Source organism: Eublepharis macularius, chromosome 5 (genome assembly GCF_028583425.1).
Source record: "Eublepharis macularius isolate TG4126 chromosome 5, MPM_Emac_v1.0, whole genome shotgun sequence".
Lineage (NCBI taxonomy): Eukaryota > Metazoa > Chordata > Lepidosauria > Squamata > Eublepharidae > Eublepharis > Eublepharis macularius.
The window spans coordinates 717865-735399 of NC_072794.1; the positions used below are offsets into that span (position 1 = coordinate 717865).

General features: G+C 46.4%; 1 protein-coding gene across 5 annotated transcripts in view; it reads left to right on the forward strand.

Annotated features, from left to right (window-relative positions):
• Positions 1-17535, forward strand: part of LOC129330889 (scaffold attachment factor B1-like) — a 55433-nt gene that overhangs the window by 19250 nt on the left and 18648 nt on the right. For all 5 annotated transcript variants that reach the window (XM_054981152.1, XM_054981156.1, XM_054981153.1 and 2 more), the window contains 5 exons: positions 1850-1999; positions 2750-2853; positions 5176-5315; positions 6284-6375; positions 11825-11961. In XM_054981152.1, coding sequence (XP_054837127.1) covers positions 1850-1999; positions 2750-2853; positions 5176-5315; positions 6284-6375; positions 11825-11961 — 623 coding nt within the window. The remainder of the gene's footprint in view (positions 1-1849; positions 2000-2749; positions 2854-5175; positions 5316-6283; positions 6376-11824; positions 11962-17535) is intronic.

Here is a 17535-nt window from a genome sequence, read left to right on the forward strand (position 1 = left end):
CTGTAAGTGGAGGGTCCTCCCTTCTGTAGTAACATTAGTTGGGATTCAAACCCCATGGTCTTCTGAGTGGCTGAGGGCCTGTGGTTTGCAGCTGGGGAAATTTAATCCTGGTTTTCTTTTCTAGATATACTTATCTAGGGGATTTCTCTGCCACCTCTCCAGGGACCTGCCCAAAGCAGCTAACAATATAAAAATAAAGCAAGTAACAATAGAAATCTGCTCTCCGCCCCAAATTAATATAGATGTTCTAGTCTAACAGCCCTAAAACGGTAAAATACACATAAAATATAAAATAGACAAGTTACAGGCTGTAAGACCCATTGACATAACTTCAGTAGGCAGCAAAGAGATGAGAAAAGATTTCAGTTGAAATCTGGGCAAACAGCTGTGTTTGCATGACACTCAGATGCCAGCAGGGTGGTCCTCGATGGAGAGAGGGCATTCCAGAGACGAGTGATCTTTCCCTCATTGTCCACCTTGTGAATGTGCTTCACTGTTATGAGGTCTGGCTTGGTCTAGTGCTTGGAGGGTCAGACTACGATCTGGGAGACCCAGGTCTGCCATGGAAGCTTGCTGGGCCAGTCACACATTTTCAGTCTCACCTACCTCACAACTTTGTTATGAGGGTAAAATGGAAGAAAGAACTCTCGCGGTGCCAGGCTGTTCCGTTGAGCCACTCACTGGTGGGCCAGGAAGGCAAGCAAAGCCATCCCCCAAGTAGCTGGCCTTCGTGTAGAGCATGTAGATTTGACCATCAAGGTTTAAGAGCTCAGTGTGGCATTTTAGTGGAAAGCAGCCTTGAGTCTGTTCACAACTGGGGTTGCCTTAATGTGTGCCCATGCAGAATGAGAGAGCCTGCATAGTGTAGTGCTTCGAGTGTTTATTTGGAAGATTCAGGGCCAAATCTCCACTCTGTCATGAGGCTCCCCGAGTCATCTTGGGCCCATCCGGTGCTCTCATCCTCACCTGCCTCACAGGGTTGTTAGGAGGGAAGGAAGAGAAACACTGCCTCAAGTTTCTTAGAAGAAGGGTGGTATAAAAACATAACTAAATCAATTAGTTTCTTTCAAACAAGGAATAATGGCTGTCTTCGGCCGAAATGGCTTGCCTCGAGCCACGAACACAGAGCTTGCTTTGTAACTTGTGCACTCGTGTGGGTATTGAAGCACGAGATAGTCAAGCCCAGTCATTCCAAGAATTAAAACACCCCTCCCCACCAGCTGCTCCTTGGATGCCTGTATGCAATTCAGGGATCTGCCCTATCATGGTTTTGTACCACCCTTCCTCCAAGGAGTTCAAGGGGGCCTGGCAGACTCTCTTCTCCACTATTTTATCTTCACAATAATCCTGTGAGGTAGGTTAAGGAGACTGACCCAAGGCCATCCAGCGAGCTTCATGGCCAAGAGTAGATGAGATGTTGGGTGTCTTCTCTGAAGATAGTTTCAGGTAGGTAGCCATGTTGGACTGTAGTAGAAAAGCAAGATTTGAGCCTAGTACCACTTTTAAAGACCAACAAGATTTGCAGGTTATATGCATTTAAGAGCTGAGCTTCTTTCATCAGATACAAACCTCCCTCTCCTTCCAGTCACAAAGCATGTTCATTTCTCCATGGCTCATGGGAAATGCTAGGGTGGTTCCTTGGAGAGGGGGTGAAATGCAAACCTTTCCAGAATGGACCTCCCCTCTCAAATTTGCTTCCCAAAAAATGTGTGAGGCTCAGCTGTCAGCATTGCAGATAGCTGGAGGAAGCTTGACTTTGTCAGCAGTGGATTTGTTCCTGTTAACGGCTGGGATTCTTGTTATAATGGTGCCACTACACAACTTCTTTCCCATCCCCCTCCCTTGACAGGTGGTGGGTGCGAAAGTGGTTACCAACGCCCGCAGTCCTGGCGCTCGTTGTTACGGCTTTGTCACCATGTCTTCATCCGAGGAAGCAACCAAGTGCATCAGCCACCTCCACAGAACAGAGCTGCATGGGAAAATGATCTCTGTGGAAAAAGTAAGACCCTACCCCACCCACTTCTTGAGGATACGACAGAGTGTCATGAAGATGCAGCCTAAGTCAGAAGTGGTTGTGACTCTGGATAGCGCCCCTGCTTTACGTGCAAAAGATCCTGGGCTTGTTCTGGGCATCTCCATCTAAAGGATCTTGGCTAGAGAGTGCTCAAAACTGCTTTTCTCACCTTGAGTCTTGGGGAGTGCCGCCAGAGTAGACAAGACTGGGCTAGACAGACCAGTGGCCTGATTTGGTAGGGGAAAGAGCCATAGCCATAGATAGTGCATCTGCTTGGCATGCAGAAACTCCTAGGTTCAGTCCCTGGCATCTCCAGCCCAAAGGATCAGGAAGTAGCTGATGGTGAAAGACCTTTACCTCCAACCTCACGCAGCTGCTGCTAATCAGAGTCGTTGATGTCAACATAGATGGACCAGTGGTTTGAGTCAGCAGAGGGCAGTATACAGTTAGTGACGTGTGTGTGTGTGTGTAAATAAGCGGTAAAACATTTCCAGGGTAGTAAAATTAAATGCCGCCCCCACAGTTGGAACTCCGGCCTTCAGAAGGAGAGCTTGGCTTGGCCCTGCTCTCTCTGACAGGCTGTTTATCCTTTGTGCCGAGAGTTTCCTTCTGTGAAGGCAGATTCAAAGCAGCAGCGCCTTGCACCCCAAAACAATACAGTCCAGGAAGAGGTCTTCCCCCGATGCTGCTGATCTCATGAACTGTCTCCAAACATCCCCTCCGGTGTATTTCCAGGCCAAAAATGAACCTGCTGGGAAAAAGGCATCCTTGGACAAGAAAGAAAGTGAAGTGAAGAAGGAAAAGGAGAGACACCATTCTGTTGATGCCAAATCGGAAAAGTAAAGTGGTGACTTAATTTCTTGAGTGTGATGTGTTTAAGGCAGGAGGGGAATGTTGAGAGGCATTGTGATGCAGTGGTTAGACGAGGACCTGGGGAACTCACTCTGACACAAAAGTGACCCGGGTTCACCCCAGCCTACCTGTCGGGGGACTGTGAGGATACAATGGAGGAGATGTCAGGGCCTGAAACTTCTGGCAGTACGTCTCTGGTGTTATTTCGTGCCGGTCCAGGATGGCCTCCTTCGGCTTTTTATAGTCAGACCTGTCCTCCTTGGACAGGGCCTGCAGGGCCGCTTGGGCTTCTTCTGTCAGAAAGGGGCCCGCAGTGAAGGCCCACTCTGCTGTGCGCTTTGAAGTCTTCGAGGAAGGCGTCGACATCATCTTTGGCTCCCAGCTTTGTAAGCTGAAATACCAGGGCCTGCACCACCCTGGAAGGGCTGTCCAGGGGGAGCCCTTTGCCCCCTGCCACCGGATGTCCATGCCATCCTCCAGGGCTTGGCACAAGTCCCTCATCAGGGCGACCTGGGATCCTGCTGCTGAGTGACGTCCCTTACCAGCTGTTCCTGATGCTCGACCAGCCATTGCCTGAAATGGGTCAGGTCCATGCTTGGCGCATCTCTCAGTGGGCGGTCTTCCACTGGTGTTGCTGGGTGGATGATGGCCACAGTTGCAGGAGCTGGAAACGTTGGGGCCCACGGGAGAGGTCGCCCAGGGTTCCACTCCAGGGGGGCAGGTAGCTGAGTGAGAGTCTGGTCTACAGTGGGATGGATGCCTGCATTCTCCACCACGTTGTGATGTCTCTTTTGCTGGCCCTGCCTTGATGCCATCGCAGCTGTCTGGGCATCCCAAGCCTCAGAAAGAGAGCGGCGGGGGTTAAGCATCACCCAGTTCCCCCCCCCCTTGTTGCTCTTTTGGGTGAGCGCTGGCCCCTGGGTGCCCTGACCAGACACCATACCCTCTCCTCCCTGGCTTGTCTGGACTTCCCAAATTTACCAATCCCAGACCCCCACCCCCTGGCTCTGCCCCCAGTAGCCTAGCCACTACATGGACTGAACTAGGCAGCCACACCTGCTTCTGCCTCTGCCCTGGCTTCAGCCGAGTCTTGTTGGGGTGTCTCCTGGCCTGCCATTTCCTCCTTGCTTCTGCCGCTGGCTGGCCCCACCCCCACCCCCTTCAGTATACTTATGGGCTGGGAGGCCATCCGGCCCTGTCTTCCCCACTATCATGGGGCTGTCCGCTGTGGTGGTGGCCCTACAGGCTTCTCCCCCAAACTGCTCCTCTCTGGCTGTCACCAGGACCTGGTGGCCACCTGGCTCCATTTCCTCTGCCACTTTGAGGCTGCTTGCCGCACTGGTGGCATGGCTGCTTGCCGCAGCAGCAGCAATCCCACAGCCCTGGCTGGCAGCCTGTCCCTTTGTTGCTTGGCTGCCTGCCTCTCTTGCTTCAGTGGTGTGGGGCCTCTTCGGCACCGAGCTGGCACAGACGGTAACTGTAAGCACCTTAGGGCCACTACCCAGCTCTGCAACTGGCGCCGTGGTTCCCTCTGTGCCTCCCATCCCTGCCTGATGAGTTCCCCCAGTGGCAGGTAGAGTCTGAGGGCCTGGTCTCCAGGGTGCTAGGGAGGGCAGCCCAGAGGGACTTTGAGCCCAGCTCCAGCACCCAACAGAATATAAGTCGCTTGGGGGAGTAATGGGGAATTATGTAAGCCCCTTGGGGAGGAAAGCAGGATATAAATGAAACAAACATTTTAAGAGGGAGAGCAGAGTCCCCCCCCCCCCGCCCCCGCAGATTGGGCCCAGACAGTTCCAATTTTCCCAGAAGTAGACCTGCCATTTGGTCCCGCAGCAGCTGGGACTGCTGAAGGATTGTAGATAGGAACACTTGTGTGCATTGTTTCCTCCTTACCACTGATCGAGGCAAAGCTGTACAGGCAGAGGAGGCAGCGTTCTTGCCCCTGGCCTGGGCTTCAAGTCCACCTTAGTCTCCAAGCAAAGCACAAAGAGAGAGGCTGGTCAGGACCCTGGTGTGAGTGTGAGTCATACAACTGGGCTTCTCTCAAAGAGAGCTCTTGCCTACCCCTTCCCTTGATCAATCCAGGCTCCCAGTGTATGGACAGGTGGCATAGGCTGGAGGCACTCTGAACAGGCTTCTCTGTATTGGACACTTGCCTTGGTTGATGATTCCAAAACACATTCTGATCAGTGCAGGTCTGTTTTTGTGCCCTAAAATTCAATAGCTAAGACTTGTGCGTGGCTACTTCATGATGTGCTAAGACTTGTGCATGGCTACTTCATGATGTGCTAAGCTGATTTTGCCTGCAGGTCTGCTGGCATTAAAAAAGAAGAGAAAGCCGATAAAAAGGATGATACAGATAAGTCAGAGGAGAAAGATGGTGGAGAGAAAAAAGAGATGGATGAGAACAAAGCGGGATCCTCGGACCGTGCACGATCTGTTAAATCAGGTGATTAAATTGCTGCTCTAGTGTAACTAAGGTGATGCTGCAGTCTTCATCTTAAGTGCCTGCGTGTCTCTTTTAGAGAGGTCGCCTAAATGATCTTACAGCCTCCTTGAAACATGAGGGGTTTTCCCTCCCCATTTTGGAGAATTCTCCATACCCAAGTTGGTACTTTGTGTAACGACAGGGTGTCAGTCCTGGCACCTGGACTGTTGCTTTTGAGAACACCTGCTAGGACTGATATATAAAGCTGTTAGTCTGCTATTAAATAAACAAAACTCCTGGGAAACCCACCCATAGAACAGGCTGCCAGCTGATTCTCTGCTTTTAATCGACAACCTTCAGAATCATGCAACGGGTATGATTGAATCATTCAGTCACTCCTCATAACAGGTGGAAGAGAATGTCCTTCTGTTAGAAGAGGATGCCTTTTGTCTCTACCTGAGTTGTGGTTCTGGCCCTGCCACCATCTTATGAACAAAGATGCCAAGAACCATGATATTCACACAACAAAACTCAGGGTGGGCTTCTCTAAAACTCAGTTGCATTTCCATTTTTAACTTATGGGGAGAAGCATGCTTGTGACCTCATCTAGAAATTTGGGGAGTGCTGTGCTGCAAGTTTAGATCACTGTTGAAGTGTGTTTTCTTCTACTTGTGTCTCAGAATTAGGCCTTGTCTTCAGTCAAGAGAGATATCCATTCTCTGCTTTTCAGATTCTCTGTAATTTGTTGTGTTTAAGGGGTATATATCCCTCCCCTTTCCTGTACTATCATTAACACTGATGGGTACAGATGCAGCAGCTGGCAGAAGTCAACCAGTATAAAATATTTAAAGGAGTTTGGAATTGAGAACTTGATCAGGCTTGAATATTTCAAGAGACATCTGTCTGACTCCTGCAGATGTTTTGGGAAACTGAAGTATCTAATACATTTATTACTTGTTTTCTGTCTCTTTCTGTTTGTATGACAACAGCAAGTCAGGGAACTGAGCGGACAGTGGTTATGGATAAGTCCAAAGGAGAGCCAGTTATTAGTGTGAAAACCACAACCACATCAAAAGAGAGAGTAAGTTTTTCAGTTTGTCTTTTGAAGATTTGGTTTTACTTCTGTCTAAAACATGTCCACTGTTTTCATTGATCCTGTTTTCATTGATCCTCCTCCCAGGTGTATACTGTAGTCCCATGACGTATCCATTTCACTTACATTGATAGTGTCACAGGGAGGAATGGATGGGCTACATCCAGGCTGTTCTGAGGTGGCTGAGAAACCCTCCAGTATTTTTTGTATGGCAAAGAGCGGTGACTTCTGGATAGGGGTGTGCAAGCCAAAAATTTTCGGCTATAGCCGAAAGTAGAAAGCCGAAAGAAGATTCTCTATCGTTAAAGCCGAAAGCCGAAACAAGAATCTCTTTCGGCTTTCGGCTTTCGGGATTCTTTCGGCATTCTTTCGGCATTCTTTCGGCTTTTTTCTATGGGAAAATGCCTCCGTCTTCCAGCACGCCTGGAGGAGGCATTTTCCCACCGAATAAGCCCAAAATTGGTGGGGACCTTCCTCTAACCCTTCTCTGACAACCACCCAAGTTTCAGACAGATTGGACTTTGGGGGGCCATGTTATGGCCCCCCAAAGCAGGTCCCCCCATCCTCCCATAAGAAAGCGAAGGAGCAGCATATTGTTAGCATGCTGCTGCTCATCTTTCTTCATTATTTCCTATGGGGAAAAAATGAAGAGGCAGGCTTCCTTTGCCAGGGGTGGCATTTTGCATGCAAAATGCCCCCTTACCCTCAGGGGCCCTTCTCCCACCCCTCCTCCCACCCCCCACCAAGGCTCAGCCTGCTCCCACTTGGGGGGGCCATTTCATGGCCTCCCCAAGTAGGTGCTCTAATCTCTACCACTGACAGCTGGGGGAGGCTTGTGTTGCCAGGGGTGGCATTTTGCATGCAAAATGCCCCCCAACCCTCTGGGGCCCTTCTCCCACCCCTCCTCCCACCCCCCACCAAGGCTCAGCCTGCTCCCACTTGGGGGGGCATTTCATGGCCTCCCCAAGTAGGTGCTCTGCTCTCATCTCTACCACTGACAGCTGGGGGAGGCTTGTCTTGCCAGGGGTGGCATTTTGCATGCAAAATGCCCCCCAGCCCTCTGGGGCCCTTCTCCCACCCTTCCTCCCACCCCCCACCAAGGCTCAGACTGCTCCCACTTGGGGGGGCCATTTCATGGCCTCCCCAAGTAGGTCCTCTCAGCCCCTAAAGTCCACCCCTTACAGCCCCACACAAACCCAATTCCCCCCCAGCTGCCACACACAGACCCAAATCCCCACATTAGCCCCTCACAGACCCAAATCCACCCCCACCTGCCCCACACCCATAACCCCAGGAACAGGCTGGCAAAGGCCAGCCCTCTCCCTTTGTTCCCTATGCTGGGAACTTCTAAACTCTCTTTCCCTGGGCAATTCTGCACAGCCCAGGGGTGCCACAATGGTGGGCACACTTCTGAGTGCCAGCTGGTCCCTGTGAAAGAGCACCTGAACCACAGACACCCTCCCTCAAATTCCCCCACCACCTACGGAGATGGCTGGCCAGCCAGCCCCATTGTTCCCTATGATGGGAACCAACTGCACAACAAAGAATAAAACAAGAACAACACAAAATAAAGTTTTAAATTTTTTTTTCTCCCTTCCAAAGTACAAGTAGGCAAAGCATTACGACACATTACACCAGCAGTCCCCCACACAGAAAAATAACACAACTCACTTAACATCAGAGAATCACAAAGCACGATTCCTGTCAAAAACACTTTATTTCTTGAACAGCTTTAGGTTACACAGCAGGGGGGAACACCAAAGGGCATGGCAGCACTATCTTACACAAAAATAACACAACTCACTTAACATCAGAGAATCACAAAAGCACAATTCCTGTCAAAAACACTTTATTTCTTGAACAGCTTTAGGCTACACAGCAGGGGGGGAACACCAAAGGGCATGGAAGCAGTATCTTACACAAAAATAACACAACTCACTTCACATTAAAGAATCACCCCAAAAAATTGCTGTCAAAAGCACTTTATTTCTGTAACTGCTTTAGGTTACACAGTAGGAAGGCACCACAGAGCAGGAAAGCAGTGTACTACACAAAAATAACACAACTCACTTCACATCAGAGAATCACACAAACACAATTGCTGTCAAAAACGGTGAAGTGGGTTGTATTATTTTTTGTAGTACATTGCTATCATGCCCTGTTGTGCCCTCCTACTGTGTAACCTAAAGCTGTTCAAGAAATAAAGTGTTTTTGCCAGGGATTGTGTTTTTGTGATTCTCTGATGTTAAGTGAGTTGTGTTATTTTTGTGTAAGATAGTGCTGCCATGCCCTTTGGTATTCCCCCCTGCTGTGTAACCTAAAGCTGTTCAAGAAATAAAGTGTTTTTGCCAGGGATTGTGTTTTTGTGATTCTCTGATGTTAAGTGAGTTGTGTTGTTTTTGTGTAAGATAGTGCTGCCATGCCCTTTGGTATTCCCCCCTGCTGTGTAACCTAAAGCTGTTCAAGAAATAAAGTGTTTTTGACAGGAATTGTGCTTTGTGATTCTCTGATGTTAAGTGAGTTGTGTTATTTTTGTGTAAGATAGTGCTGCCATTCCCTTTGGTGTTCCCCCCTGCTGTGTAACCTAAAGCTGTTCAAGAAATAAAGTGTTTTTGACAGGAATCGTGTTTTGTGATTCTCTGATGTTAAGTGAGTTGTGTTATTTTTCTGTGTGGGGGACTGCTGGTGTAATGTGTCATAATGCTTTGCCTACTTGTACTTTGGAAGGGAGAAAAACAAATTTAAAACTTTATTTTGTGTTGTTCTTGTTTTATTCTTTGTTGTGCAGTTGGTTCCCATCATAGGGAACAATGGGGCTGGCTGGCCAGCCATCTCTGTAGGTGGTGGGGGAATTTGAGGGAGGGTGTCTGTGGTTCAGGTGCTCTTTCACAGGGACCAGCTGGCACTCAGAAGTGTGCCCACCATTGTGGCACCCCTGGGCTGTGCAGAATTGCCCAGGGAAAGAGAGTTTAGAAGTTCCCAGCATAGGGAACAAAGGGAGAGGGCTGGCCTTTGCCAGCCTGTTCCTGGGGTTATGGGTGTGGGGCAGGTGGGGGTGGATTTGGGTCTGTGATGGGCTAATGTGGGGATTTGGGTCTGTGTGTGGCAGCTGGGGGGGAATTGGGTTTGTGTGGGGCTGTAAGGGGTGGACTTTAGGGGCTGAGAGGACCTACTTGGGGAGGCCATGAAATGCCCCCCCAAGTGGGAGCAGTCTGAGCCTTGGTGGGGGGTGGGAGAAGGGCCCCAGAGGGCTGGGGGGCATTTTGCATGCAAAATGCCACCCCTGGCAAGACAAGCCTTCCCCAGCTGTCAGTGGTAGAGAAAAGAGCACCTACTTGGGGAGGCCATGAAATGGCCCCCCCAAGTGGGAGCAGGCTGAGCCTTGGTGGGGGGTGGGAGGAGGGGTGGGAGAAGGGCCCCTGAGGGTGAGGGGGCATTTTGCATGCAAAATGTCACCCCTGGCAAAGGAAGCCTGCTTCTTCATTTTTCCCCATAGGAAATAATGAAGAAGATGAGCAGCCGCATGCTAACAATATGCTGCTCCTTCGCTTTCTTATGGGAGGATGGGGGGACCTGCTTTGGGGGGCCATAACATGGCCCCCCAAAGTCCAATCTGTCTGAAACTTGGGTGGTTGTCAGAGAAGGGTTAGAGGAAGGTCCCCACCAATTTTGGGCTTATTCGGTGGGAAAATGCCTCCCCCAGACGTCCGGGAAGACGGAGGCATTTTCCCATTGGAAAGCCGAAGGAAAGCCGAAAGAATCCCGAAACGTTTCGGCTTTTTTCTTTCGGCTACCCGAAACGTTTCGGCATTCCCCGAAACGTTTCGGCATTCCCCGAAAGAAGCCGAAACACTTTTGTTTCGGCATTCTTTCGGCATTCTGAATGCCGAAACGCACATCCCTACTTCTGGACATAAAATTCCATTTTTAACTTCCAGCCTGATCCTTGCATTTTTAAAACTCAGGAGTGATAAGGAGTCTTGCTGCTTCCAGACTAAGGGCTAGATAGACGGGGGGTGGTTTTAGCCACTATGGTGCCACCTGTCAAAACATTCTCTTTTTTAAATTTATTTTATCAAAGTAAAAAACAGGGATACAAAAAGAAAGAAAGGGGGAGGGAAAGGTTAATAAGGTCAAAAAGATTTTGCGACTTAATCGCTACAAGAGTTCTTAGAATACAGAGTGCACAAAATCTTAATCTTTTTCAATATTTATCCACATAGCAATAAAAATTGCAACTGTTAAGTCCCATTATTATATACTACACATACTTAGCGCCTCCCACCTCCTTCCCCATACTTAGTAATAAAAAATTAATAATCAAAAAGGAAAAACTCCTCATTCCATTATTACCACACTATTTCATCTTATCTCTTTATGTAACTGATTAATATAGCAATCCTCTCTACTTATCCCTAGCTTTATCAATGTTTCCATATCTACAAACGATTTTGGCAATTATATATTTGATTATATATTCATATATTTCCCCCCTTGTCAGACTGTAACCTCCTGTTGTCTCCTTGTTCTTCTTGTCTCCCAAAGGTAATTATGCAGCCCATCTGCTAAATCCACCGCCTCTAATTTTATTAATCTGTCCTTAGGGTTTCGTATCCAATCAATAACCCAAACCAAGCCAGCTGCTTGATAATATAACGTGATATTTGGGACCGCCAGCCCTCCTCCACCTCTTTCATCTTGTAGTACCTTGAATCTTACTCTTGTTTTTTTTTGCCATTCCAAACAAATTGATTCATTTGTCTCTGCCAGTCTTTCAGTGTCTTATGTTTTATGCTGATTGGTAACATTTGAAACAAAAAATTAATTTTCGGTAAGATATTCATTTTAATTGCAGAAATTCTTCCTATCCAGGACAGCTTTAACTTGGACCATATTTCTAAATCTTTTTGGATTCTCCTCCACAATGCCTCATAGTTATCTTTAAACAGTGTTTCCTTTTGTCCTGTTATATTTATGCCAAAATATTTCACTGCACTTGTTGCTATCTCACATCCTGATGCTTCGCGAATTCTGTCTTCTTCTTGCCTTTTTAAAAACTTGGTAATTATTTTAGGTTTTTTCCTATTGATTTTAAATCCTGAATATTTTCCAGAATTCATGAGCTGATCCATAACATCTTGTATTGTCTCCTGTGGGTTCAAAATTGTCATAAGCATATCATCTGCATAGCATTTCAATTTAAATTCTTCCTCATTTACTTCCAAACCTTTTATTTTGGAGTCTTGTCTTAACATTCTCTTGAAGTGATGCTAAATAGCTCTTCTAAATTTTTGGCTGGAATTTGCCAGCAGTACAGAGGGTGGGACAGGGGAAGGTAACAGGGGGGACTCGTTCTCACAGCCAGAAGAGAGGCTTCAGAATCAACTTCATTTCTGGAATACTACCTTCCTTACCCTGTTTCTCTTCCTAATTTCAGAGCACAAAAAGCCATGACCGCAAGTCAGAGAGCAAAGAGAAGCAAGATATCCTGTCTTTTGATAAAATCAAAGAGCAGAGAGAACGGGAGCGACAGAGGCAGCGAGAGCGAGAGATTCGAGAGACAGAACGCCGAAGGTGGGTCATGCGTTCCCCACCCCCTCCTCTGTGGAATTTGGTTTCTCCAGAACGACACACAAGTCAGCAAAATCCTCCCCTTGACATGGGCAGGTTTTTCTTACTGGCTTCATCTGTAAGGAATGGATGTTTTCCTACTCAGTTGTTAACTTTATATGGCTCAGGTTCTAGAAGGCAGTCCTAATGGCCAAAATGGAAATGTCCCCTCTAGTGTACAGCTAGAAAGAGATGCATTGGTAGATCTTTCAGAAGGACACACTTGCTCAGTAGAGATTTGTGTAAGATGGAGAAGCGACTGGCTACTTCTTAATCCAGCCGCACAGAAACAGGAGAATTCCACCCATAAAAGGTGCTTGTTTAAGCAGTGAGAAACCGTCTCTCCAGATCCCATCTCACTCTCTCATTCAAGCCTTGCTTTTCCCCTCATCCTTGCATGAGGTAAGATCTGTTGCATAAAGAAGCAGGGACTTTACAGCAGTTGCCCCCTCCCCCCATGAATTCATGGCTCCACTTCCTCCTCTTTGCTTATTTTTAGGAAGAGGTGTAAGACTCATCTTTTTCATGCTTGTGGCCCAGTGTATTATTTTGCTAGCTGTGTTCTCTTTTAATGACTGTGGTGCTGTTTTTTCTTCTTCGGTGCCTTTAGGTATTATCTTGTTTTATTTAAGCTTTTGGAAAAGCGGCACATTATAACAAGGACAGGTTCTACTAGCGTTGTTCCTTTTATGGACCAGAAGGATATTGAGTTTCCCATTATTCAGGTGACCTCCCAGGGATAACACTCCCTTCATTCACAGCCCTGCTCAAATCTTGCACACTGGAGGCCATGGCTTCCTTTACTGAGTCAATCAATCTCGTTTTAGATCTTACTCTTTTCCTACTGCCTTCAACTTTTCCTATCATTATTGACTTTTCCAGAGAGTCTTGTCTTCTCATAATGTGACCAAAGTATGACAGCCTCAGTTCTATAGTTTCTAGGGAGAATTCAGGTTTGATTTGATCTAGAACTCACTTATTTGTCTTTTTGGTGATCTGTGGTACCCGCAAAACTCGCCTCCAGCACTACCTTTCAAATGAATCCATTTTCTTCCTGTCAGCTTTCTTCACTGTCCAACTTTCACATCCATACATAGTAATGGGGAATACCATATCGTGGATTATCTTGGTCCCCAGAGAGACATCTTTATCCTTATGGATCTTCTCAGGCTCCCTCACAGCTGCTCTTCCAAGTCTCAGTCGTCTTCTGATTTCTTGGATGCAGTCTCCTTTTTGGTTGATGATTGAGACAAGGAATAGAAAATCTTTAACAATTTCAATTTCTTTATTATCAGCTTTAAAATTGTGTAATTTCTCAGTAGTCATTACTTTTGTCTTCTTGATGTTGAGCTGTAATCCTGCTTCGGCATTTTCTCCTTTAACCTTCGTCAGTAGTCATTTCAAGTCTTCACTATTTTTTCAGCTGTAACGTGGTGGAATGGAGTTCTGGTACTTCTTGAAAATGGTCACATGGCTGGTGGCCCCGCCCCCTGATCTCCAGACAGAGGGGAGTTGAGATTGCCCTCTGCACCTGTAAAGAGTGGGCAAACCCTCTGGGCCTGGTTCTGGTGCTGATAACAGCCACACAGTACCCCAGAAGCTCTTCCAGAGTAGTATGCCCCGCCTGTTTATACCAGACTCACCGGTTTCAGGGTTCTTAGCTGGAAGCCCTTGTGCACAGCAGGCAGACACTCAAGACACAGGAAAGATAATTATTTATTAGCTCAAGAGAATAGTCAAAATAACAATACTCACTCTTGAGGCAAAGCAATGGCAATAAAAAAAAGAGCTTGACCTAATCTTAGCTAAAACAAAGCCCACTATACAAATAGGTACTCAACCTCCATGCTCCTGTGATTCAGCTTCGTTCCCTGTTTTTTTGATCCACCCGGCCTTTTCTTAAGCCTGGGGGAGGAGCCGCCTAATCAAGGACAACCACCAAGGACAACCACTGTTCTAGACAGCACCATGAGGCATGGAGGGCAATCTCAACTCCCCTCTGTCTGGAGATCAGGGGGCGGGGCCACCAGCCATGTGACCATTTTCTCCGCGGGCAACCCACTGAGTTCCACCACCCCCTTTCCCAGGAAAAAAGCCCTGAACGTGATATTATCTGTATATCTCAAACTGTTAATGTTCCTTCCACCAATTTTCACTCCATCATTTTCTAAATCTCATCTAGCTTTCTTACGATATTTTCTGCATATAAGTTGAATAAATAGGGAGATAGTATACATTCTTGTCTGACACTTTTGCCAATTAGAAACCATTCTGTTTTCCCATATTTTGTTCTAACAGTAGCTTCTTGTCTGGAGTACAGGTTGAGCATCAGAACAATCAGATGTCATGGCACACCTATTTATTTCAACACGATCCATAGCTTTTCATGATCTACACAGTTGAGACCTTTGCTGTAATCTCTGAAACACAGGCTGATTTTCTTCTGAAATTCACTGGTATGCTCCATTATTGTCCAACTGACATTTCTCATTCCACATACGGTAACAGTCTTTGTTGCAGAATTTTGAGCATCACTTTGCGTGTGTGGGAAATTAATCTGATAGTTGCTGCAGTGTTTGGCATCTCCTTTTCTTGGAGTTAGAATGTGCAGCAGATTGCTTATCCATGCCTCATTAAAGCTTCCAAACCATCCAGTACTGAGATTTATATCTGCACTCTGAATAACTGTGAATGCCTTAGATATGAGACCTAAAAGCAGAAATCTCTTGCTAGGATAACCTGTTAATTAGTGCAAAGAATTTATATGGGTACTCCTTGTTTAACTCTTCCATCAAGGCAAACAGAGACTCCTATTAGAGTTTAATATTTGTTCTTTACTGAAAATAAACTTTTAACTTTTTAATAAAGCAAGATACAAAAATATAAGAGATTACTAAAATAAAACCTGTGAGTATGGAAAAAATACATGCAACAAATTTTAATTCTCCTAACATCTCTCAATTAAATTTAAGATTGATTTAGAATCAGATTTACTGTGAAATGCATTGAATTTTCAATAAGCACACATGCAGATACATTTTTCTCACCAGAATCTTTATGAGATTTCTTTTAGCAAAACCCCAACTCCTTATTTGGGTGGCATCTTTTGTACTCATTAACATGTACTATTTTCTGAGAAATATAAGATCTTTCACACATGACATCAGTATAAAAATATGATTGAGATTTAGCTGATTACTCAGACTTTCAGTCATGTGACATTCTACCTAACCAAAAAGTGATGCCATGTCCAGGTGCATAACTGCATAAATCATTAGAAGGTGACAGGTGCTCCCAGCCACTCCATTGGCTGGGAGCCACTGCAATGGGGAAAAAAGCTGACTCCCATTGCAGGAACACATTGAGGCAAGGCTGCCATGGCCGAGGAACACTTCCAAATGCAAGCTGTGCTCATCCCAGAGACAGGCCAGTGGACGCAAACTGAAGCATGAGAAAGGAATTCTCCCAGAACCAAAGTGAAGCAAGGGGACCAACATCACACCAGAGAATCACACCCATTCATCCCAAACCAAACTGAAGCAAGGGACACTGTTGGAGTTTTTTTTCCAGGAGAAGGAAGCTTTCTCAATACAAGATCTTATTCTGAGCATCTTGTGTCAAGGGAAGGCCCCTTTGAAGAGCCTCAGCCAGCAGAATGGATCCACTATACTGTTTGCTTCCCCACTGGTGCTGCTCGTTCCTTTATGCTCTCAAGTTGGGGTTGAAGAGCCCCTGAGATACCGGCAGCATAACAGCCGGGGTTTTTTTTCCTCTTTCTTCATCCCTTTATGAGTTGACATTGAGGGGCCAGTTTTCACTGATAGCATTCCTGATTAATGTGTTTCATTTTCATTTTAATGCAATTTTAAAATACTAAAATAGCATTCATAATTGCATAGATTTAACAGGAAATTTTGACATGATGGAACGGCAAATGGCACAAAGAGGAGGTCTTGTGGGACCACTTGGTGTAAATGAAAAGTGAAAATGCTACTAGGGTGTTTGGATCACGGTACTGTTTCTGCAAAATTTGGTAGCATCTCTGCTTACAATTCTTGTAAAGAGATGTGTGAGCATTAAAGAAAACCTTGTGTTGCAGTTGCTTTAAAAGAGTGCTACTAGCTAAAATCTGAAGGATCTGAATCTGAAGGAAGTTGATGTGCTTTCAGGAGATAAGCAAGTTGACTTTTTGTCTAATACAGAAATGGGAAAAATACATAGAATTAGTACAACATTAATATTGATAGAGTGTTAGTTCTGAGAGTGTGGAGAAAAACACCCTATTGCCCAAATCATCCAGTCTCTGTTAAGAATTACTGCAGTGCATATACCAGATTGTTACAATGAATATTGTCAGTACCATCAGCTGTATTACCATGGAGCATTGTTAGAAATGCTGGTTTGTTAGGAGCATGGCCAAAGGCACGTTAAAAACTGTTAACACTGGGTTGTTTCCTATCCCTGTGTTCAGCCAGCGGCGGCGCCATTCTCTGATGCAACAGGCTCTTTTGCGCGGCACAACCTAGCATTAAATTTACAACATGGTCTGAGGACCATGCGGCTAAACTTGAGCTAAAAATTTCAGAAATACATGATAACCCCACCACCACCCTCAATATCAGGAGGTGGTGAGTGTTTTCTTAGAAACCTATGAAAGAAATGGAAAGGTGGCATAGCCACAGCAGATCCACAAGAGCACATTTCTGCAAGCAGATCTGCAGGTGGATCCAGTTCTGCTGGTCTGAGATGGCAAGTTTGAATCCACAGAGGGCCTCACTGATCCTCAGACAATGCATCGTGTCCTGCTGTGTGACTTGGTAGCTCCTTCATTCTATACCCAGGGCTCTTCCGGGCCTCTTCCATTGCAGGAAGGCTCTTTGCATTGACAGGAGGCAGACCTACTGTTAGTTGCATGGCATGGTAAGATATGACCTGGAAACTTAGGAGCCAGTGGTGTCTCTTGCCTGTCTAACTCAGTAACACGTTGCTCCCAGTCTGTGTCCTGGAGGTGCTGAAGTTTCACAACACTGGAGCTCAGGCATTGTTGGGAAAATGAACATTCCACCTTTGGATTTTGTATACATTGTGTTTAGAATTTGGAAACATTTCTTCAGGACTGGAATTACGAGCAAGCCTCACCCTTCCAGCTGTGGGTATTTATTTTATTCATTTATACCCTGCTAGCGGGGACATCGTTCTCCTTTCCTTGAGTTTATCCTCACAACAATCCAGTGAGGGTAAGTTTTAGGCTGAGTGTGTATATCTGGCCCAAGGTCACCAGCAAGCTAATATGATTAATAGCTGCTGCTGCTTCTAACAGTCAGGCATGGGGAAGCAGTTCAGTGGACCCTTTCCTCAGCATGACCTCCCCATCCTCTTCCTTCTCTGTTGGCAGCATGCACCGTACCACTGCTTTTAAAGCCTGCCCTAGCAACAGCCTTACCCAGGCATCTCCAGTCCTGCAACTTTCCCTACTCAGCCCCAAGGGCACACATCCTCCACCCATCATGGAGGCAGCCAACCATCTTTATCCTATTG